At 34.2% G+C, this 25,162-nt stretch overlaps 1 protein-coding gene across 7 annotated transcripts in view; it reads right to left on the bottom strand.

Moving 5' to 3' along the window:
- The window catches only part of Spata7 (spermatogenesis associated 7), a 33,160-nt gene extending 8,326 nt beyond the window's left edge, over positions 1 to 24,834 (bottom strand). For 2 of the 7 annotated variants that reach the window (XM_005321301.5, XM_040274724.2), the window contains exons 1-8: positions 24,633 to 24,832; positions 19,259 to 19,336; positions 16,707 to 16,802; positions 13,918 to 13,965; positions 9,679 to 9,812; positions 2,616 to 3,088; positions 1,177 to 1,243; positions 637 to 752 (exon numbers count right to left, since the gene is read on the bottom strand). In XM_005321301.5, the coding sequence (XP_005321358.2) occupies positions 637 to 752; positions 1,177 to 1,243; positions 2,616 to 3,088; positions 9,679 to 9,812; positions 13,918 to 13,965; positions 16,707 to 16,802; positions 19,259 to 19,336; positions 24,633 to 24,651 (1,031 nt within the window). In that variant the 5' untranslated portion in view covers positions 24,652 to 24,832. Of the gene's footprint in view, positions 1 to 636; positions 753 to 1,176; positions 1,244 to 2,615; positions 3,089 to 9,678; positions 9,813 to 13,917; positions 13,966 to 15,753; positions 15,908 to 16,706; positions 16,803 to 19,258; positions 19,337 to 24,632 lie in introns of those variants that run through there. The other 5 variants (XM_013356791.4, XM_013356789.4, XM_040274725.2 and 2 more) reach the window with 5 other exon arrangements.
- Positions 24,835 to 25,162: the final 328 nt, after the last annotated feature.

Genomic DNA, 25,162 nt, shown 5'->3' with positions numbered 1-25,162 from the left:
GTGGAGCCACAACCCCAACCCCATATCACTCATTCTTGCCTTTTAAAATCTCTACTCTTTCCTTTATTCTACCCACTTCATTTCATATCCAATCTTGGATACCGGAAATGCAGTTGATAACTGAAACTGGTTACCAAAGGTTCCCTACACCTGTTTCCTATAATTTCTGTTTAGGTTTAGTTTTCCGTAATTACTAAACATGATCAGTATTTCCTTAAGAGTGCCTCCACATAGCAGGGACAGATGAAGCAGTAGCATATAGGGCTATTCAAAATCATCAATTATGACTCCTCAAATGGTCAGGTTCTTCAGTCTTACTGATGCCATGTAAATTGGTTAACACCAGTTGTCAGGAAACTGTCTTGGGGAAAATCCTTTTTTATATGAATACAGATAACAAATAATATACTAGTGTCTTTTATTCCTTTATTAATGCAAAAACAAAATCAATTCATTAAAACCTTTATTTAGCACCTAACTTTGTAAAACTTCTTCAGTGAAACTACTTCTGCTACTAAATCTTATAAGAGATTAAAGCATATAACTATAGTACTTTTGTTGTAAATACTATATGTCTATTATATAGAAAAATAATTAGATGAAGACAGCTAAAATAATTTTCCTGTAAATGGTTACCTTTGTGAAGAAGGCTGCAGAGCACCATCTTTAACAGTGTGCCACCTTAAGTCATTCCCTTGTAAAAGTAAAGGGGTCGTTTCTTCTTTGGTGCTATACGTCATGTAATTAGATGCCTGGGAATATAATAAAAAGAATAAATAATTTGCTTCAAATGTGCATTATGAAAGCAGAAATAAAATACAGCAAATTTCAAGGAAAATGAACTGAAATATCCAGTAAAAGTAAAAGCACTATAACTTTTGTAGTCCAAGTCTGCATTTTTTAAAACAATACTTCAGTGTATTTTATTCATCCATCTGTCTATGCAAACAACCAACCATCTATATGCTAATAACAAATGTTTTCCTGGATTCAGCAGGACCAATCTGGCCATTCAGAGGGGACTGTAAATAGGCAAACCTTTTACTTTTTGGCTATATTATATACAACAAGTGCCACCAAGAGACTATTCATCATATTCCAAATAGTTATATATTGAGAGATTAAAGCATCTGCAATTCAAATGTGGCAACGCAAAAAAGATCTTATATTTATTACCTGCTTTGTGTTGACTTTTGAATCTGTCAAGTTCTTAGTCTCAATTATATCAAAATCAGAATTAAAGCTGTAATATTTAAGAAGAAGTGATTATTATTCTTTTAAAGTATAAGCACTATAAAAGGCTTTTCTGTCTATAAAAAAATAAACATAAGAGAATGAGATCCATTTACTTACTCTTATAAAATGTGTAATTTCTAATTATATAATCAGAAAATAGATATGGGGCTTGGAGTACATATGCACCCCCAAACTCCACCACTTTTTTGAATAGTAGCTAGATTTCAGCCAAATATAGAGTAGAACAATCACAAGGGGACTATTATCTATATCACATTCATAAACATAATCATAAAAGGACACAATACACTTGTTTTCCTCAGTTCTCCCCCGTTTGGCAAGTTCTATCAGAGATTCAATTTCTTAAATTTTATTTAATATATGTAGATCATCTGATATTACTGCACATCCTATCTATATGATATATAACTGAATAAATATCTATATGAAAGAGTACTAGTCAGCTTTTTATTTTCTAAAATAACTAAATACTAGTATCAAAGTGTTTATGTAATAATTATAAAATCTGTTTCTTTAATCATTTGGCAAATTTTTAATGAATATTTATCAGGCATTACTGTATGTAAAACCATTACTGTATGAGGCAAATCATACTTAATTTCCAGACATTATACCAATTGCCTAAATTATTCTGGGCTGTTGTTGCTGCATAAGATTGAGTATCTGCACAGGGATGGCTGCATGAAAGGTTGCTTTTACATCCTCTCCTAGCCATTGTTTTGCTACTTTTAACAGGAATCAATATGCATATTTACACAAATGCTGTCTGATGACATATTTTAAGGATTTTCTGAAAGTATAATTAAAAGCATACAAAAGTTCTAGAACTGTTTGAATAATAAATTAAATTTTGTAACATTCATATTTATAAAGAACTCCACAATATTAACAGCTTTCTTTCTTTCTTTTTTTTAAAAACAATTCCTCTGATAGATCTAATGAGATATAGAAGAGTCAGGGCTGGGGTTGTAGCTCAGTGGTAGAGCACCTGCCTGGCACATGTGAGGCCTTGGGTTTGATCCTCAGCACCACATAAAAATAAATAAATGCAGGCTGAGGATATAGCTCAATTGGTAGAGTGCCTCTCATGCTCAAAGCTTTGGGTTCAATCCCCAGCACCACCAAAAATAAATAAACAAACAAAAACAAAAATAATAAATAAATAAATAAAATAAAACTGTTCTGTCCATCTACAATTAAAAAAAATATTTAAAAAAAACAAAAGAAAAAACAGGGAAGAGTCACATTAATTTCATTACAATCAAAATGGTCTCACCAGACCTTGAGTCCGGCACATAAGGTACACAATGGATAGAAAAGAATATGGCTTAATTAATTTATTTTCAGAAGTGCCATACCTGCTTAATTCAGTCTGGGTTTCGGCTTCCATTCGCTGTTCTGTAAAATTCTTTTTTCTTTTGGCAGGTGTATAATATCGATACTGTGACAGGAAAGATTTTGCTTCTGTTTTTAAAGTGCGTGGAGTGAATGGCAATTGTTTGTTATTAGAAAAAAGTTCAGAATGTTTATCCAAAAGATCCCTACTGGGTGCCTTTGAAATAACTAACTGAAAGCGATGGGAATTTGGGAATGTGCTCCTGGGCCTTCTGCCATACATATTTCCAGAGCATGGCTTCCTGGGGCGAGAAGCTACATAATCTATGCAGGATGGGGAGGACCTGGAGTTCTCAACACCATTCATGAGGCTTTTATCAGATTTAGGTAGACTTAGGTGTAGTCTCTCTGAAGAAGGTACGAGTGACTGCTCAAAGGATGGAGATCCATTCATTTCTTCTATTAACACATTCTGGTCTTGTGGTTCCCCTGAGGGCTAAGAACATTTGATTTGAGTCGTCAATTGCATTAGAAATTCACATAGTTGGGGATTCCTGGTTAATTTACACGTATAACTCATTTGTTCGGCGCATCAACTTTTGAACAGTGGTAAATTTATACCCCCCCACCTCTTTTTTTTTTTTTTGGATTAAACCCAGAGCCTTGCACACATGAGGCAAGAACTCTACCCCTGAGCTAAATCCCTATCCCCTCTTTATTTATAAATGAAGAAACTGAGGTTCAGGGTCTCACAGATTCAAACCAAGGCCAAACCTAAGCTCTTTACCATGTATCATCTGTTTCTAAAATTTGTTTGAAAATTATGCAGTTTTAGATTTTTTTTTTACAGCACAAGGAATCTTAACCTGATTTAAATTTCTTTTCTGGTAATGAACAGGTCAGCTAACAATTTCTAAGTAAAGAAACCGCAGATAACTGGATATTATGACTACTTTCTAAAATAGGTCATGTCACCTTTTTCCTTTCCAAAACAAGTAAGTATTGTGGCATTCAAGTTTGAATCACCAGGGCATTAAAAAGTTTTAAAAAGTGTTCCCAAACTAGGATCACATTACAGCATATATACTCAAAGAGTTTGGCTCTTGGAAAGAAAATTCTAAGTACAATCTAAAAAAAATGCTTACAGGGCTATTAATTAAATATCATAGGAATTATTTATATAGAATAAGGTAAGGTCAGAGCAAACAGAAATGAATAAGGCATTAATTACTGTAAGAAATTCTTATCAGTAGTGGATTTTTACTAAAAATGAACTACCAAAGAGAGTCTTTTCAAGATAGAAATACAGGATTGGGGACATGGTTCAGTGATAGAGTATTTGCCTACCAAATGCAAGGCCTTGGGTTTATTTTCCACATTAAAAAGAAAAAGAAATAGAAATATACTCTTTCTGTTTGATATGGGCTGGAAAAAACTGCTTCAGAAGTGACTGAAAGCATAAAACTTTTCTGAATTTTCATATCTCACAATCTCTACCTTGTTTCCTACTTTTTCTTTCCTTAGAAACAAGAACACAGCATCAAATCAACTGTATTAATGTGCTTTTTTGAGGGTATAACTGTTTCTTTTAGCTACAATGATCAGAAGCTTACATAGATATTCGCACAGCAATATGTAATATACTAGTAAATTCACCACATATTGAATAGCAGATCATGGTAAAGTTCTGAAAACAGAGAAGAATTCACCAATTATATGTTAATAGACCCAAAAGTCTGGTGGTACTCTGATCACTCACTGTTATGTCACCCTTATAGTCTGATGTAATCTGCTGTAAACTGTTCCTGTGACTCAGAATTTATGTAAAGTAATAATCATTACAGAGTTTATGTACTCATCATGTTTGCATATCAGGAACACCTACCTGCTTTTATAATTATAGAATAACAGATACCAAATCTTTTTCAGAGATAAGTGTCAGAAGAAATAATATAGAAAGGTTTTCCAACTGTCAGATTTTTAAATAGTTAAATAAATTCAAGTGCAGAATAGGATGGATATAATTATCTGAAAATCTAACGCTGCTTTGCAAAAAAGTTTAAATTATGTTTTATAAAAGAAATGAATTCCTCTTGCTTCCCACTGTTACATACTTCACTTAGAAAAAAAATATAACTTTTTTCTCAAATTATACTGAAAGCATTTTTATACTGCCTTAAAAATGTCTCCTATATTTATCAGAAATAGAGAACATACCCACATGACGTTCATTAGTCTTACTAGCACAAAGTACGTGCCACACTAGTGTGAGTAGAACTGGATCCCTGGCTAAGTAGTGCATGAGTCTGTGTGGAAGTCTGGAAGGGCTTAGAATGGTCCTGAAAGTGACTGCATGTGGGTCAGTGTGAGAAGAAAAGTAGCCTAGGAGTATGGCAATTAGAAGAAAAGATCTCATGTGTGTAAACAGCCCTGACATCCAGAGGCCAAAGCTAGTGTTTCCTTCCTTCCTCTCACTTCCTTTCTCCCTCCTTCCTCCTCTTTCATTTTTCTTTTTGTGGTAGTGGGGATAGAATACAGGGGCACTCTACCACTGAGCTACATGCTAGCCCTTTTTAAAATTTTGAGACAGGGTCTCACTATACTGCTGTGGTTAGCCTCAAACTTGCCATGCTACTGCCTCAGCCTCCTGAGTCGCAGGGATTAGAGAGGCGTGAGCCACAAAGCCAATGAGTATTTTCTTTTTAATTATAACAGTTTTTTCAGTGAATATAGGTTGTGTCTGTTAATAAAAAATCCATCAAATTGTCAAAATATATGGCTCAAACTAATAATTTAAAATGATTCGAATGTGTCTAGAATATTTATCTTCAAGGCTTATCAAAAATGTAAGCAAATTACTGTGAGTTCTAAATGGAGTCAATAAAACATATAAAGAACAAATGAACTTTTATGGAGGCAAACAAGGTATAGGTTTATAGGAGCTAAAGAAAAAAACAAATAGAAAACATTTACAGACAATAAAAATGTAATATATAAGTAATATATTTTCTTTATATTTTATAAACACAATAGATACATAAAAATACATAGACATATTGAAATGTATAATTTTTGTTTTCAATAAACCCCATTCTTATCTTGAAATATAATTACTAATTTATATTCAAAATGTTGGAGCATAGAAATATCTTAATTTTCAGTTAAAAAATACATTCACTAAAAATGAAAAGCTACTTGGTGAGTCAAACATTGATGAACAGACTCCCAGATGGCAAATTATATTACAGAACATAGAGCAGATTTATTCTCAAGGAAGTGCTCTATTTCTGGTCCTTTATCTAGAAAATAATCTTGGTGGGGGGTTATCATCATATTCACTGCTCCCCTGATGACTCCCAAATCTATTTTCAGCCCCCATCTCTTTCCTAACACAGATGCATCTATTCAGCTATCTACTGAATATATTAGGATGCTTCAAAGGCACCTCAAGTCAGACATGTCCCAAGAAGTGAACTGGTACCTTATGGTATCCCCACCTCTGAAGAAGCCTGCTCGCACTTCATCCTGCTGTCACCACAGCAATAATGACATACTGCCATTCCCCTAGGTGCCCAAGTCACCAACCTGGGAATTTCTTTAACTCTTGCCTCCTGCCCTTCAAGGCACTGAATCAGTCACCAAGGTCAAGGGATTCTCCTTTCTGATATCTCTTAAATGTATTCCTTGTGCTGTCTACACTGCTTTAGGATTCGGTCTTAACTTTCCTTCTCAGCTTACTACAACTGTCTCATAATTAGCCCACCCTTCACTGTAGCCAGTGTTGTCTTTATGAAGTGTACAATGTGTATGATGACGATGTAGCCTCACAACTGCTCTATCGCTTCCCCATATTTCTCAAGGGGCAAAAATCCAGACTCATTAGTATGTCACACATACTCTTAATCTTTCTCTCTGCTTACTGATAAATCACATCTGCATCTGCAATAAAAAGAGCTGGAAAATAAATATAGTACTTGGTACATGGTAAGCATGTTCCAAGTACTATATATATATGTATCTTTTTTTTTTTTTTTTGGCCAGACAGGCAATATTTTACCACATCATGGGTGCTAGCAGTAGAAAACAATGCCCAGGGACCCAGCCCATGTGTGCATGTCTGGGATATTCTCAGTGGCTGTGCCCCAGTGAGGTGACTAACAAGGAAACTGACCTATCTTGAATCCTGGCAGTAAGTGGAAAGGAACCACTGACATTTGAGAACTTGAAGTCATATGCTATCCCCACACAAGACCACAACCTAAATTTGCCTTACCTAATGGTCCACAAAAAAATCATAAGCCAAGACAAATAACCCATTTTCCTCCCTAATATATAAATTATACAAGGATAAAATATAGTGGGGAGAGAAAGCTATGAATTTAAAAAAACTTGTCAATTAATTGAAATTTTACACTACTTCTAACAAAAATGTTTATGAGCCCATGGGGGAAATTGCAATACTTAATATTTGATGATATTAAACGATTCTTATTAATTTTAAAATATAAGCATGGTATTATAGTTATGGTTTTAAAAAGTCTACCTTTTAGATATATACTGAAATGTTTATGGGTAGAATTATATAGTATCTGGAATTGACATCAAAATAACCTGAGAAGGAGGCAGTAAGCAGGAACACAGATAATGGAAGACTGGCCACGAGCTGGTCGTTGTAGCGTGTGGGTGACGGAACATGTGGGTTCATTACCTATTCTATTTTTGTAGATGCTGAAATTTTTAAAATTAAAAATGTAAATTTTGAGTTCTACCAAATTCAAAGAATGAGTAATTTCAAATTTATGTAAGCTAGTCTAGCATACAGAGAAAGATGGAAGATTGCTCAGTTTATTTTATAGGATAGCATAGACCAGACAGAGGAACAAAAAAAAAAAAAAGAAAAATGAAAGGCCCATGTCAATAACAGATGCCAAAATCGTAAACAAAATATTAGAAACTGAATCCAGCAATGTACAAAAAGGTCATGATCATGAACAAGTTCTGTTTATACTTGGGATGCAAAGTTAGTTTAACATGAGAAAGTGTTGTAATTCACTACATTAGCAGATTAAGAGAAAAATCATTTCAAGAGATGTAAAAAAACATTAGAAAAAATTAACATCCATTCATGAGAAAGTGGGGGAGGGCTCTTAGTAAACTAGGAATAAGAGAGGACTTTTTAAATTAGAGTTTAAAGGGAATCACAAAAAACCTTATAGCCAAGGTCAGCAAACTATAGCTGGCATCCTAACTCTGACCTACCATCTTTTTTTTTTTTTTTTTTTTTTTGCATTTCAACAATTACTTTATTCTCTTACACTCTGAAAACAAAACCTGCAGAAATTAAAATATTTGGGGGTACATTTATAAATTCATGAACTAGTAGTTTTTGACAGTTTATACAAAAAAGCCATCAACTAATAACATAAATTGCAATTATAGTTCTGATATAAGGTATAACAAGATTATGAATGCCCATGGTCTCTTCGGGAAACTTCTGCTCAAAGAATCACATACATCTCTAAATTTCACAATTGATCAATTAAAAAAAAAATCAAACACCCAACGAGACTATTCACCTGTTTTAAGTACACACACACACACACACACACACACACACACACACACACCCCTCTAAGGATAATTTTTTTAAAAAACATTGTCTCCAAAATCTAATTATTGAGCAATACTTTTCTAGTAAAAAAACCTTATTTAAAAAAGAAAGAGGAGGGGCTGGGGTTGTGGCTCAGTGGTATTGTGCTCACCTAGCATGCATGAGGCACTGAGTTCCATCCTCAGCACCACATAAATGTAAAAAATAAAAGATTTTGTGTCTACCTAAAACTAAAAAATAAATAAATAAGAAAGAAAGAAAGAAAGAAATAATGAATCTCTCTGTAGCACAGGTTGCCTCTTAACTCCTGTGCTCAAGTGATCCTCTTGTTAACAGTCTTCTGAGTAGTTGGGCAACGTCTATAAATTTAAATGAAACAAGTACATTCCTTCTCTCTCTCTCTCTCTCTCACACACACACACACACACACACACACACACACACACACATCCAAAGAAATAAAATAGTTCTTCATCTATGATATACATTAAATCTGAAACTAACAACCATTCCTCAAGGACAACTCTAGGACTAGAGAGCTTCACTTTTTCAAACAGGCAAGAAATAGTATCCATCTTACATAAACTCTTATGGAGAGCCCAGTGGGAAGAACAGTATATACCAATCTCATCAACACAGATATAATTCTTAAAATATACTAGCTAATTATTCTATGAACACAGGGTTGGTTTAATTAAGTGAATTAATCAATGGGGGTTGGGGTTGTGGCTCACCTACCATCTTTTTTGTTAGTAAAATTTTAGTGAAACACCATTAAGCCAATTCATTTATGTATTGTCTATGGACTCTTCCCAGTGGCAGAATAGTTGTAACAGAGACTGTGTGGCCCAAGACACAGAAAATATGAAACATCTAGTTCTCGATAGTGAAAGTTTGCTGACCCTAACCTACAGCAGAATGTTATCACAAAGTCAGGTTTCACCTTAAAAAGTAAAATTATGTCTGTGAAAATGTGGTATATATACTCAATGGAATATTACTCAACTTTAAAGAAGAGTGAAATTATGGCATTTGCCAGTAAATGGTTGGAGTTGGAGAATATCATGCTACACAAAATAAGCCAATCCCACAAAACCAAAGCCTGAATGTTTTCTCTAATATGCAGATGCTAATTCACAATAAGGTGGGGGGCACTAGGGAAGAATAGCATTACCTTAGATTAGGTAGAGGGAAGTGATGGGAGTGGAGGGGAGGAGAGGTGGGAATAGGAAAGACAGAAGAATGAAACAGACATTGTTATTGTATGCATATATGTGACTACATGACCAATATGATTGAATTGAAAATGAAAAATAATTTCTCATTTTTCTGAGTGCAACATGTACATTCAGAAAAATGAGAAATTACACCCCATCTATAAATAATATATCAAAGTGCATAAATGCATTCTACTGACATGTATAACTAATTAAAACAAATAAAAAAATTTTTAAAAAGTAAAAATATAATCTTACCTTTGATATGGTGTTAAAAAATGACTTGGAATTATTTTTAGAATTGGTCTGCAATGCAGCTTTAGTTAATTTAAACTCTTTTTCATATCGTGCTAATTCTTTTTTGAGTTTCTCTCTTCGTTGTTGGTCTGCATCTAAGGTGAAAAACAAACATTTAAAAATATGCAACAAGATAGAAAATTTAATTTTTGTACTTGTTACACTAAATAAAAAAATGATACATTTTTCTTGCTAAAAATATTTACACTATTCTATATAAATAAAATCCATATAGTTTTTTGAATGAAGAGAAATATTGACAAATATGTAAATTTATGGAAATTCTAAAAGGATTAACTAATGAGCATAAACTTGATGTGAGCAAGCCTAAGGGCCTAAGAAAGTAATTCCTTAGTAGATATTCATAGAGTTATGAAGATTCAACATGTTGTTTGTGACTATGTAACTGCCAGACGCAGAGTTTCAATTAGTCCAGACTTCTTCCCAAATGATATATTGTCAATAGCATCATATGCTATTAAAATGTTAAATTATTTGTGATGTTATAGCCAGGTGTGGTAGCACATGCCTACAGTCCCAGGTACTCTGGAGGCTGAGGCAGAAGATCTGCTTGAGCCCAGATCAAGGCCAGCCTGGGCAACACAGGGAGACCTGACCTCAAAACAAACAAGTTCAAAAAGCCATTACATTTTAAAAACATTTTCTTAACTGCTGTTCATTTAAAAAAGCAAACAGAAAATGAATTTATACTTTCTGGTGTGCTTTAAGTCAGGCATTGAATTGCTATATCACTGTATAAAGAAAAACTGGTGTAATGATTAAGCTAGTCAAATTTCAAAATTAAATAGAAGGTTGACTATTGGTAAGATAATGCATTTTCATATAAAATTAAAAATCTAACATTCTTTTTATGGATTTAGAAATCCAAATTAGTAAACAAAATAATTTCAAGTTGAAAATCATCCTAAATCAGAATTTCTTTATAAAAATTTCTATAAGCTTAAAAAGCAAACTAAGGTAATCTGTATGTATAGTTAAGATTTCAACTATACATATGCTTTCAGGTTTTTTATTACACAACTTAAAAAAGATAATCTTCTTTTATAAAACTATTACTCAGTAAATTAATACCAGTATGAAAATTGAGCAAAGCTTTCCAATTAGATTTGACACATAGTTAAAGACTTCTCTGCTCCACTGAAAACTGGGTAAAACTATTTTAATTCAAATGATTTAGATTTTCAAAGCTTGTAAATATTAAATCAGGTTTTTTTTTGTGTGTGTGTCTGTATGTGTGTGCTATAAAAAAGTTACTAATATGATGCAGAAGAAAAACTAGAAAATTAAAAATCTGGAAGAATATAAGAAATCTCAAAATGGGATAGGGAGGAAGAGCATGAGAAGAAGATTACCACTAAATAGGGAAGAGAGGTGAGAGGGAAAAGGAGGGAGAAGGGGAGTTGCACGGAAGATGGAAGGAGACCCTCATCGTTATACAGAATACATGTATGATGTTGTGAAGAGAAAAAAAAAGTGTGTCACATTAGGTTGGGTAGAGAGAAGGGATGGGAGGGGAGGGGAAGGGGGGATAGGAAGGGCAGCAGAATAAAATAGACATTATGATTGCTGTATGTATATAGGTGACTGTATGACAAATGTGATTCTGCAACCTGTACAATCAGAAAAATGAAAATTATACCCCATTTGATTCAAATGTATGAATTGTCAAGATCATTGTACTGTTATGTGTAGCTAATAAAAAAAGAAAAAATAAAATAAAGTATTATGTCACACTACAACTAAAAGAATTTAATTCATCAAAAAAAAATCTGGAAGAGTCCTTTAAAGATGATCTCATTACCTTTTATTTTATAAAAAAGTAAGGTTCAAGGCAAAATGACTTGCCCATAACTTGTGTGCTGTGGCCAAATTGATCTTTAAAAATATATATTTAAGGACTGGGATTGTGGCTCAGTGGTAGCATGCTTGCCTTGCATGCATGGGGCACTAGGTTCGATCCTCAGCACCACATAAATAAATAAAGGTATTGTGTCCATCTACAACTAAAAAAATTTTTTTTAAATGTGTACATAAAGGTCTCTCTTCTTGTCTAAAATGACTTTTTCCCTCCTATAAAAACTATTTGACTTCCAAGATTCCTTCCGATATGAGTATCTACACCACTAGGGTCTGTTGCAAACACAAGGGATGAAAACAAACTTCGGGGTTGGGAAGTGGCTCAGTGGCAGAGCACTTGCCTAGCAAGAGTAAAGCCCTGGGTTTCATTCCCAGCACCACACCAAGGTGAAATAAATAAATAAATAAATAAATAGATAGATAGATAGATAGATAGATAGATAAAGTGCCAAGCATAAAACTGAGAAGAAACTGTGTTCACTGAATGACAGCTGGTGTCTAGTAGCTCACCTTAAGTCCAACCTATTCCTAAGAAGATACACAAGAAAAGATGGATCTAACCATTTCTACCGTTTGTAATCTTTCCTAAATTGCACTCAAAGGGCATTTTCTAATCTTTGTTCTTATTCTTATCTATGCCTTATTCATTCATTTACCATTGAGAATGGGCCACTTTGGGCTAGTATTTTTTAACATAGAAATCCTTTCTCAAACTATACAAAAAGTTAAATAATTAACTTAGAAAAATACTAAGCTTAAAATTTATAATGCTTTAGTTTTTCTGTGATTACTAGTAAGATAATCACAGGCTGTGATATATCTATGATCTACTTTTCTGGGGATCAAACTCACAAAAGAACATAGATATAAACCTAGCACATACAAGGCAAGCACTCCACCACTGAGCTACACCCTAGCTCTGTTTATTTTTAGTACACATTTTTCCAACTTGACTTGAAATAAAGGCCTCAAATGTCAACCTTCAGATCTTTAAATATGAATTTCATTTTTTTGTTTGATTATTTCCTTAGTAAAGATTTCTATAGGGCTGGGGTTGTGGCTCAACGGTACAACGCTCACCTAGCATGCACTAGGCCCTGGGTTCGATCCTCAGCACCACATAAAAATCAATGACTTTTAAAGTACATATCACTACATGTTTATCACTTAGGCTATTAGAATATAAATCATAGCCAATATTTATCTGGAGAAAAGTGTCACAAAGTTATAGTATTTATAACAAATCATCTAGTAATCTTAACAAGCCACGGGCAATGAGTATAATTCTAGAACTTTGGCAAACCTTTTAGTACCATCCAAATGTATATGTAGGAAAAATAAAATCCAAAGAAGTTAAATAACTTATCCAAAGTCATATAGTAATTTAGTGGCAAAATATGGGCTTAATTCCCAATTCCTAAACTTAGAAATACAATATAGATTTCTTTTATTTACAGGTAAATTTTTAAAAGTTAGAAAGGCTTTCTCAAAGGCAATATGTCAACACCCTCTAAAATGGCTACTATCAAACAACAGAAAAACTAATGTTGGGGAGGATATGGAGAGATTGCAACTCCTGTGCAAAATTGGTGGACTGTAAAATGATGCAGCAGTTATAGAAAACAGAAGGTTAGTTCTTAAAAAAAATCACAAATGGAATTACCACGTGATCTAACAATTCTACTTCTTGTCGGGGAGGGGATATTCCCTCAAATATTTGAAAGCAGGATCTCAAAGAGATGTTTGTTTCTCTTGTTTACATAGAAGCACTATTCATAATGTTCATAGCCTGTTCACAACAGCATTATTCACAACAGCTGAAAGGTGGAAGCAACTCGAGTGTTCATCAACCGATGAAGACAAATAAAATGTAGTATCTGCTAACAATGGAATTTTATTCAGCCTTTAAAAAAAAAAAAAGATTCTGACACACTGCAACATGAATGAATCTTGGGAATATTATGCTAAATGAAATAAGCCAGTTGCAAAAAAAAAAAATGCTGCAGGATACCACTTATTTGAGAAAATTAGAATAGTGCAATTCATAGAGTTACAAAGCAGACAGTGAAGAACAATTCATAGTGACAGAAAAGGGAATGGTGGTTTCCAGGGCCTTACGAGGTCGAGTTATTATTTAATGGATATAAAAATTTCAGTTTTGCAAGATGAAGAGTTCTGGAGATAAATGATGGTATTAGTTCTATCAAAATATAAATATACTAACTGACCCGAACACTTAAACATGGTTATAATGTCAAATTTTAAGCTGTGGGTATTTTATCACAATCTTTTTAAGAGGCAATATGTCAAAAAATTACTTACATTTGATGCTGGTAGTCACACTTATTGGAATTGAGCAGTCTACTGCAGCTGAAAAACAAAAATTCATTGCTTAATGATATTCTTAATATTGATAAATGGCAACGAATATCAACTGTGAAAATCACAAAAAAATCCCCACACTTGCAGTTCTTTGTTTTGATTTTTATTGTATTTCTAGAGATGAAAAATAAAATGTCTTTTATTAAAAATATACCAGTTGGGATTAACAGATAATTAGATATTGCCAAAGAAATATTAGTGAATTTAAAAACATAGCAATATAAACTATTCAAAACAAAGACTGAAAAAGAAATGTTCAGAGCATTGCTGACCTAATAACATACCTGTATCATTATATCATGTACTACAACATACTTAAAATGGCAGTCCTAAAATAAGCTTAAAAGAAAATGTAAAAATAGAGGATTTATACTACCTGATTCCAAGACTTACTGTAATTCAATGGTAAAAAAAGGCAGTGTTGTATGACCATAAAGATGGACATATAGATTAAAAGATCCAAAGATGAAGTTCAGAAATAGACCCACATATATGGTTAAGTGACTTTCAAAAAGTATTTATCATTCAATATAGAAAAGATAACCTTTTCAACAAATGGATATGAAGAGGCAAAAGAATGACCTTTATATCCCCATATAAAAAAACTAACTCAAAATGGACTATGAATTTAAGTGGAAGAGCTAAACATAAAACTTCTAGAAGAAAACAAATTTAGGAAATTTTAATAATCTAAACTTAGACGTGTCTTAAGCAAGATATTAAAAACAAACTATAAAAAAAATATGAAAATTGAATTTAATCACACATGACTTTAATGCCACAAAACATTATTTGATTTTTTAACCATTTAAAAGTATAATCATAAAATAAGAATAAATATTTTAAAACTTTTGTTCTTATTTATTTATTTATTTATTTATTGTGGTGCTGGAGCTTTGTGCATGCAAGGCAGGAACTCTACCAACTGAGCTATATCCCCGGCCCAAAACTTCAGTCCTTTAAATAGGAAAATTAAAAAGCTTACACAGTAAAATACAAAAACAAAACTGGGAAATTTAAAAAGGTCTGCAGTTAATAGTATATTATCAATATTAATTTCCTGGTTTTTAAGATTTTAACATCGGGAGAAGCTGGGGGAAGAGCATATGGCAATTGGCTATATTATTTTTGAATTTTCCTGTAACTCTAAAATTATTCCAGAATAAAAAAAAAAAATGAGGACTAGTGCCTGCCTAGCATGTGTGAGGCCCTGAATTTGATCCTCAGGCTTGGAAAGAAAACAAGAAAGAAAATTAAAAGACAAGTCACAGACTAGGAAAAAAACATTGTTAAACGTGTATTTGATTTAGAACCTATGTTTAACAAATTAAATCTCAGACAAAAAACTTATTTTTTAAAATGGGCAAAAGTTTAAACATATCATTTCACCAAAGAAGATAAAAAGATGGCAAATAAGAATAAGAAAAGTTGTCAAAATCATTAGGTATCAGGGAAATTTTGCAAACTAAAACTATGAAGAGATACTACCACATATCCACCAGAATTGCTCAGAGAGGATTGTCAAGACCAAATGTTCATGATAATGTACAAGTAATGGAAATGAAAAATGGTATAATTACTCTGGAAAAAGAATCTGGCAGTTTCTTAAAATGTTACATATACACTTATCATATGACATCACAGTTTTTCTCCTCATAAATAAATTTACCCAAGTGAAATAGAAACATGTTCAGACTCTATGTGAATGATTATAACAGCTTCATTCTTTTCATTCTTTTTTTAAAATATTTTTTTAGTTGTAATTGGATACAATACCTTTATTTTATTTATTTTTATGTGGTGCTGAGAATCGAACCCAGTGTCTCACATATGCTAGGTAAGTGTGCTACTGCTAAGCCACAGCCACTGCCCCTTGGGGAACTTTTTGGGGTGATGGAAATGTTCCCCATTAGAAATCAGCAAACCTTTTCTGCAAAGGGCAAAGAGTTAATGCTTTACATCTTGTAGGGAGATACAGTCTGTTATAACTAGTCAACTCTGTCTTTTAGTACGAAAGTTGCCATAGACAATATGCACAAGAATTAACACGACTATATTTATGGACAATTAAATCTGAATTTCATATTATTCCTCACATACCACAAAATACTGTTATTATTATTTTGTGCAACCACTAAAAAATAAAAACATCATTTTTAGTTCATGAGCCGTATAAAAACAAGTAGCAGAAGGATATGGCCTGCAAGATATACTGAATTATTCCCATTTTATACTGTAATTGTGGAAATGGTAATTCAAATTAAATATTTTTCAAAATATTTAAATGTATACTTATAATTAATGAATTTTATTAGATACAATTTATCTCTTATGAAAGCTGGCAACAAAAAAAGTCCAAAAGAAAAACAGTCGTTAGCATCTTCTTTGTACAACTTCCTTAGTAGATTAAAACAAAGAAACAACAACAACAAAAAAAACAGATTATAAACTTCTATTAACAGCAACATCTAATAACAAAATAATATTAATGTAATAATATTATGAATAAAAGATAAAATGAAATAACCTAGGCATTAGATAGATATCAAATATAATTACCAAAACTGACATTCTGAATTTGCCACCTATATAGTGAATACTGCATCTCAGTATATAACACCAATTGTCTTATAAATAATGTATTAATTTCTACTACAGATATATAATGATGAGAAATGAAGTTGGGGGTTGAAATTGGGCAAAGAAAGTTCACATTTGTACATTTTTACCTTTGGCTGAAAGGATTTTATTATAGTGAACAGCCATGTGATTCTTGACCAGCTGCAGGGTACTTAATCTGAGAGAAGAGGAGTCAGTGCAAAAGGCTAAAAATTAAAACATATTTAATCATTATATATTTAAAATCAATATAATCATCACAAGATAAACAAATTACTGATTATTAAGCTCATTCTTATAAAACATTCTGAAATTCAATTGACCCCAGACCTTTATCTCATTCTGGTAACACTTTTTAAAAATTGTTTTAGACATTGATGAACCTTTATTTTATTCATTTATTTATACGTGGTGCTGAGGATTGAACCCAGGGCCTCACACGTGCTAGGCAAGCGCTCTACCACTGGGCCACAACCCCAGCCCATCATAGTATCAGTAACACTTATTAGTTATGGACCACTTGGGTCCAAACGTTTCCAAGAGTAAGTTTTTCAGGGATGAGGGTTGGGGGAAGAGATTCTAGAATACAATCTATAACTATATCTACAAAATTATTTCTTTTTGATATCACTTAATCTTTCTTTTTGTTCTTTGTAGTTGGACACAATATCTTTATTTCATTTATTTATTTTTATGTGGTGCTAAGGATCGAACCCAGGGCCTCACATGTGCTAGTCAAGCGCTCTACAACCCCAATCCCGTTATCTTTCAATCTTTTAACTAAAAATCCTTAGCCACTTGCTTGACTATGTATCATGTTAATAACTGAGCAATCTTCAGGGTGTGGTGGCACATGCCTATAATCCTAGTGGCTGAGGAAGCTGAGGCAGGAGGATCACAAGTTCAAAGCCAGCCTCAGCAAGTTGGTGAGGCCATAAGCAACTGGGTGAGACCCTGTCTCAAATAAAATACAAAAAAGGGCTGGGGATGTGTTTCAGTGGGGGTCAGCACCCGATTCAATGCCCAATACCAAAAAAAAAAAAAAGAGCAATCCATGGAGTTTGGGAAATTAAATTCCAAACACCAAACCTGAAGATTCCATTCTGAGAGTCAAAGTCTATTTACACCTGAAAATACGATTTACAAATCTCTTTACTGCAGTCTTTTTAAAATATCAGGTCTAAATTAAGAGAGTACGATCACATAAAAACTCCATGACATTAAACTGCTTTACCCTCATCTAAACTGTTTAAAGGAAAATTTAGAAACCGTTAAGAGTTTACATACAAAAATATAGTATGATTGTAGGCATAACCTTTTTAAACATTAAAAAGTTTTTGAGAATACATGCATATGGTTGAAAAACATTCAACAGCTAAAACACCATGTAAAGATGGAAACATAAATGACTTTTTCTACACTGAATCTAGTCTCCTCCCCCACCAGACATATATGCTGCTAACCTTTGAAATCAATTCTTCAGGGAAATGCTATGTGTCATACAAGCATGTACAATGACTATGAGATTCTATGGCAAACATTTCTTGGTTGTGTGCCATTGCCATGCATTGGTCTAAGCTTTTTACAAACACTTATCTAATCATTATTATCACTATTTAATAGAAGTCGAAACAGGCACAGGTATGTGAGTTAGATCTTAGGTCAACTGTTGACTAAAAAATGCAATGATTGGATGTGAACCAAGGCACATCACACTTAAATGACTATACCTATACCAGGTCTACATTCTTAAAAAAAAGTTAACAAACTTTACATTTATCCTTTGTTCTGCTTTTCTATGTATGTATATTTTAAATCTAGTGTCAAATTTTTATTTAAGGCTTATTTTTCAAAGCTTCTAATTCTAGTGTGCAGTCTCTCCATGTCTTTATATATACACTCTAATACAAAGAAATATTTGGGAGGCTGAAACAGGAGGATTGAAAATTTGAGTCCAGCTTCATCAACTTTGCAAGATTCTGCTAAAACATTAAAGGGTTAGGGATGTAGCTCAGTGTTAGGAGTGCCCTGGGTTCAATCCCCAGTACTTAAATAAATAAAGAAATAAGTGAAGTAATTGAAAATGTGATCTTTCCTTCACATTTAGATATAACAGTATCAAAGATTTTTTATGTAATAATGAAATTAAAAAGGGCTTCAATTATTTTGCTAAAATCCCAAGCTTACAACTTTTGAAATATAATTATAAAAATATATTTTTAAGTTGATATTAAAAATTTACTTTGAAGGCTTTAAAAATATATAAACATCACAGGACCTAGAAATCCAGTTGGAAAAACATTTGCTAAGGACATAAAATGTGTACTCCAGTGCTCCTTTTCTCTGCACAGCCTTTCCTTTTTAGAGCTTATGTCTTGACTATGATACTCATCCTGTTTAACCAGATAGTGTGCAAGCAGCAGCAGACAGGGCTAGCTGTGGCAGGAAGTGGAAGGCAGCCAAGTCCGCATATAGGACGGGTTAATAGTCTGAAGTCAGAAACCCTAAATTCTCTGAAGAATTCCTATAGCATTTCATTATAATTAGTAGTATTGAAGTCCAAATACCCATTAAATGAAGTAATTGTCTCACCAAGTCATATACTTTGTAAATACAGGAAACAGTCATTTAGCAAAGCTACCCATTTGAGGACCTCACTTACCGTTACTTTTGGTGCTCAAGTGACCTTTAAATAGGTATGGTGGTGGACCATATCTGGGAAGGACAGAGGTTGCTCTGACTTTTAACAGAGAAACATGAATTAGAAACAGTGAAACCCAACTTTCATAAAAAACCAATATTGAATATTTTTAAAATAATAAATATATCTTTAAAGTAATTTAAAATTTTATTCAATTATATTACTAACCATCAATAATACATCACAGAGGAAAATTTCTACAGTCATAGATTAAAAATTTTCTTTTTTAAGAGAATAAGCTATTTTCAAAGTTTGAGATTTTAGTTTCTTTGGGGAAAATGATAAAAACATCAATTGTTACTTGATCTATACCACTGACCTCATTAGCTTTTTAATTGTTTTCAAACAAAACAGCTAAGATTTTGAGTTTATACATCTGTATTAACTATTTTTAAAATTAATTAATTAATTATAGTTAGGTATATATGACAGAAGTGTATTAACTATTTTAATTAATCACAGCTATCTGTATTTAAAAATAATTTTAAGAATAATCCTCTTAACAAAGCATCTGAGTAAATTAGAAATTAAGTAATACATTAATATGTCTAAAATAAGTATACATAAAAATCAGAATCAGAACTTGATAACTAAAAGATATTTTAAGGTTCATCTATGTCCAACCCACTTACTTGCTTGAATTCTATATAAACACACTGTAATTATCAGGGTTTTTTGTTGTTGTTCCAAATGGGTATTTATTGTGTTGCCCAGGCTAGTCTAAAACAACTCAAGCAATCCGCTCTGCCTTAGCCTCCTGAGGAGCTGGGACTACAGGCACGTGCCACTGTACCATCCTATATTTAAAAGCAATTCTAGGGCTGGGGATGTGGCTCAAGCGGTAGCACGCTCACCTGACATGCGCGGGGCACTGGGTTTGATCCTCAACACCACATAAAAATAAAATAAAGATGTTGTGTCCACCGAAAACTAAAAAAATAAATATTAAAAAATTCTCTCTCTTTAAAAAAAAAAGCAATTCTAGTAATGGAAAACCTAATATCTCCTTTAAAGGCAGAGTCTGATCTTTAGGTATACGTGGGACATTGAAAAATTATATATAGGCTTCATCACAAAGTAATTTCTTTCTCCAAAAAGTGAATACACTTTTAATAGTAATGTTCAAAATAAAAAAAAAGCTGAGTTACAGGGTCAAATGTAATTAACATGCAAAATATAAATACACTCTTCCCAACACAGAGATGTTTTAGGAAAGTAACAAGGTTAGCTTGCTATCATATGGGCATTAAAAGCTATAAAGGAGTGGGGAGGACACATACAAATTCTAGAAGAAATAAGGATCATGAAAGAATTACTGAGGCAGAAGAACTAAAATCCAGATCCAGAGAGGAACACTTACTAGGACAGACAAATAGAAAAACAATAGAACATTCCAAAATGTCCCTTCTACATCACAGGCCAAAAGACAAAAAGAAAAAAAAATTAACTTATTTAGAACAGTAGCAGTTGAGATGATACCATCTGAGTTGGTAATAAAGACAGTCATGAAATTAACATAATATCTACCAGGAAAGAAGGAGGCCTGAAAGCTAAACCTTTTTCTCCAGAGGAAAAAGAATGCTCCACGTTCTGCCTGTCCAGAATTCAACACCTCTTTACCTGAGAATCACCTCCACTTCCCTTTGGGGAACCTGTCTTCCTTTAATCTTAGCCCAGCTGGTTCAAACAAAGCTGATTCTATTGGTCAGGGTTGAATATGGAACCCAAACAGATTAGCTATGTCGACGAATCAGCAATGAATACATGACCCATGTCCAGTCAGAGATACAATCCTGGGACTTTTACTGGAACTATTAGAAAAGATGCTTTTTTTCACTGGGCTTGCTATGTCTAGTGTAGGATGTAATCCAATTCCTGTACTGTGGGTGGGCATCTTGCACAATGTGATTAGGGTCTTGTTAAGTTGCTGTGGCTGGCTTTGAATTTGTGATCTTCCCGCCTCAGCCTCCCAAACTGCTGGCATTACAGGCATGAACTACCACAACAGGCAACACTATAACAATATAAATTGCTCACTACTTGAACCATTCTCTAAAATACTGTATCGCATCTGAAACAGACTGAGAGGATACCTCAGCTCTATGTAATTTATTATCTCCAAATTCCATTCAAATGTATGCATGTTTTACTTGAAGTCACAGAAAAGGGGGAAAAAGTTATATTCAGAGAGGTTGGAACAAAAGGAAAGCTGGCACCTAGAGATACTGCATGGGATGGAATAAATGCCCTCTCCACCCACTTTTACCTATGGATGATAGCTGTGAACAAGGTAGTTACAATTTGCTCCCAGGTACCAATTTGGCATCTCTTTAGCACAAAATGCTGATAAGAATAGAACTTAGATGTACTTTGAGGACATATTATCCATTTACCTTCCAACGTACACCAAGGCATATACTCATTGGTTTCTAATATTCTTACAGGTAAATGTCATTTTAAAATTGTCAGAATTGAAAGGAAAAATTTGACAATTCATCTGGGACCTCTCACAAGCTTTTCTGCCTGTACATGTGTCATATTATCCTGTTTCTTTATTCGAGTAGTGTTTTTTTTTTTTTAATTGTTAAGTGAACATTTTAGGTAACACTGTAGCAAGTCTAGATATGGGATCCTCTCCTGGGCTTGTTTTTCTTGTTGTCTTCCTGTTTGTTTAGTGACTTGGTTAAACAAGTCAACAAAGTCTGTTTCCCAAAGAGTGAGACCTCTGATGGAACTCCTCAGCATCAGAGCGCTGGGCATGTGCACAGATTCAACTTCTCCAGTGAAATGGAACCCCCAGTCTTTGGAAGGAAGTTCCCTTGCAAATCTGACCTTCCTTGAGTACTGCCCCTCAGCTTACATAGTTTTCTTACATCTTAGAGTTACACCTTTTTGATAGTTTAACAATTCTTTAAACTTTCTTTGCCTACATCATTATATGGTATCTATATCTTAAATGGACCCAGAATGATTCAAAGGGCATGGAAAAGTACTTTCAAACCAAATGCAGGAAAAAAGAACACCATCTTCTAAATATATTAGGACTAAAAACCTGTCCATGAAATTGAACTTATTGTCAGGATAATGAAATTCTTCTGCCTGGGACAGCAGTTTGATTCCCTATAAAATTAAATTTTATCAGATAGCTGGAAGGAACTCCACTGAAAAGATGGTGTTTCATGTAGCAGGGTTTCCCAGGAATACTGTAGGTTTGGGAATCTATCAGTCATTGGTAAGTATCTCTGTAGGACCAACATATTAAAAAAAAAAAAATATATATATATATATATATATCCTTTTCCCTTGCCTCCACCTCTTAAAAAAAAAAAAAAAGCTTTCTCTCTCTTTTTTTTTTTTTTAAAAGCCACTTTGTTATCTATACTAATAGCTTGTCTCTTCTTCCTTCCCCAAAGGTCACTGATGACAGAGTAGGTACAGTTTGATATTCTCAATCTTTTCTTCCCTTTTTCTCAAAGAAGTGGGAAACAACACTTTCAGATTATCTAGTCCACCCCACCACCACCTGCCACATTTTACAAATAACTAAACTTTCAAATACAGTGAATGGCTAAAGATTATTTACTTAGTTAATAGCAAAGATCATAAATTAGAGCTACTGTTTTTCAGGCATCTATACCACCATTCAGAAGGTTTACCCTACAAAAGGATGTCTATAATGTGATTTACTGTATGAAAATGTCAAAAGATAATTTTTCTTTAGGAGTATTAATTTATTATGCTCTGAAATAACTAAAAGTAATCTAATGAAATCTAAGAAATTTATTTTCAACTAAAATTAAGCATTCAAGCTTTGGTTAAATTTATGATTGCTTATAAGTAATAATCTATGATGTACAAGAATTATTACAGTATTTGTTGAATATTATATCTATTTTAAAATGCAAAATCAATTACAAATGTTTGATAGTATTTCATATTATGTAACATCCTAAGAATGAAGCTAATTAAGTCATAAATCTTTTTACATGTTTGAAATGAATCTAGTTTTAAAAAAATTAAATAGCAAATATTAAAAGTTTACTGTCTGTTATATGGAAAATATATGGAGATATATACATACTTTTCCCTTGCGCCCACCTCTATCATGCTATTGTTAAGTAAAAGCACTGGTTCTAAGGTTTTATATTCCTGACTTGGATTCCAAGCTTGTTCTGCTTCTTAGTTGTGACCTTATCAAGTCATTTGTTTTATTTTAGTCACTGTGAAATAAGATAATACCTACCTAACAAGTTTTTTTAATTTTTTTTGTGCATTGAATGAGATAAGTAGGGAATGAGACAGTTCTTGCTACACAAAGGTTTAACGTTAAGTTTATGTTGTAAAATTTCTGAAGACCATAAAAGCATTTTGGTTTGCCTTTTCTAAAACTTGGGTTATTATGGTGCCAGAATATTCAATTTGCGAATCAACACCTTCTACATTCCGCAAAGTTCTTATTTTGATCAATGATTACATAATAAAGATATATTCACATTCAAAGTCAGGAATTAGCCAGCAGCATAATTGAAAGGTATTCTTTTAAATAGATAAGAACACTGAACTGAGAAGGAGAGAGTATATGAAAGTTGCCTCATTAGCTTGAGGAAAGAATGCCACTTGCTTAGAAAGTGAGAAGATGCAAATTGAATTGGGCAGATTTGTAAAGACTTATGGTTATGGTTGGGCTCCAACCATTCCGCCATGATGTCTGCTTAACTCGGAATATCCAGTCAAGGTCAGGAGTGTGTTGTGATTATGGATTAGCCTTTTGTTACTAAAACTGTATTCCCGGAACAGCAACATCTGCATCTCCTGGTAGCTTTTTAGAAATACAACATCACAGCTTCCCCTCCTCCGTCCCCCTCCACCCATGGGACTTGATGAACTATAATCTACTTTTTAACATGACTCCTAGGAGATTCCTATTCACATTAGAGGAGCTCTGAGTTAGTCAGTAGTTTGGGGGGGGGCACAAGTCAGTGACTGAATGGGAGATTTCATAGGTACTGTGTACTCAGAATGTCCCAGAACATTATGTACTATCTGCATTAATGGTCAGGAGCTCTAAGGCATGGGTATTTGACCTCTACTTCCAAGAACGAACAGAGCAGAGGGGAGCTTGATTTGGGGCTCAGAGCTCCTGGGGCTGCACCACCTCCAGCTCAGGAATGGCAGGCCCTGGTGTCAAGGCGACAAAAGCACAGCCAGGAAGCGGAGCTGTGAGCCTCTGGGCTCGGGACAACACGCGCCTAAGTGGGGGGGGGGGGAGGAGGACCCAGAGCGCCCCGGGGTGCGGCCTGGACCCGCGCAGCCCCGACCCGAGGCTGCCCTTTACCTCTCTGGCTGCCATCCATGCTTAGTCCTCTTGCAGCCGTCGTGGGGACACCCAGGGTCCCCTTGGCCCTTCCCCCTGGCCGCACCCGCCCAGGGCAGGGCAGGAGTGAAAACCACCAGCCGGTGGGGGCTGCAGCCTCCGGGTGACCGTAGGCAGGCGGGTTGCTAGGGGCTGGTTCCACAGCGTCAGGATTGTGACGTCACCGCGTAGAGGCCGTGCGCCCCAGCAGCCCCGCCCCCGCGGGGGGTCCCTGGGCTAGGGTGGGGCTTTTGCGGATGGAGGGATGGAGAGAGGGCGGGAGCGCGGGGGAAAGCGCCGCAAGCCAGTCTGTTACTTTGGGATCCTGCCAGTCATCCACAGTGAGAACTCCTCCAAGGAGCCAAGTCACCAGCACCTGGCAGGCTTTGTCACTGCGGGAAGAGCTGGGAGAGGAGGTGCTCTCATCTGGCATCCACATCCCCTGGGTCCCAGAAAAAAGTCAAACACAAATGTTACTTGAGGTTAGGGTAACGTTTAACCAGTTCCAAATA

Source organism: Ictidomys tridecemlineatus, chromosome 5 (genome assembly GCF_052094955.1).
Source record: "Ictidomys tridecemlineatus isolate mIctTri1 chromosome 5, mIctTri1.hap1, whole genome shotgun sequence".
Taxonomy (NCBI): Eukaryota; Metazoa; Chordata; class Mammalia; order Rodentia; family Sciuridae; genus Ictidomys; species Ictidomys tridecemlineatus.
The sequence above is the reverse complement of the archived record's forward strand: the minus strand, read 5'-3'. Positions and strand labels throughout refer to the sequence as shown.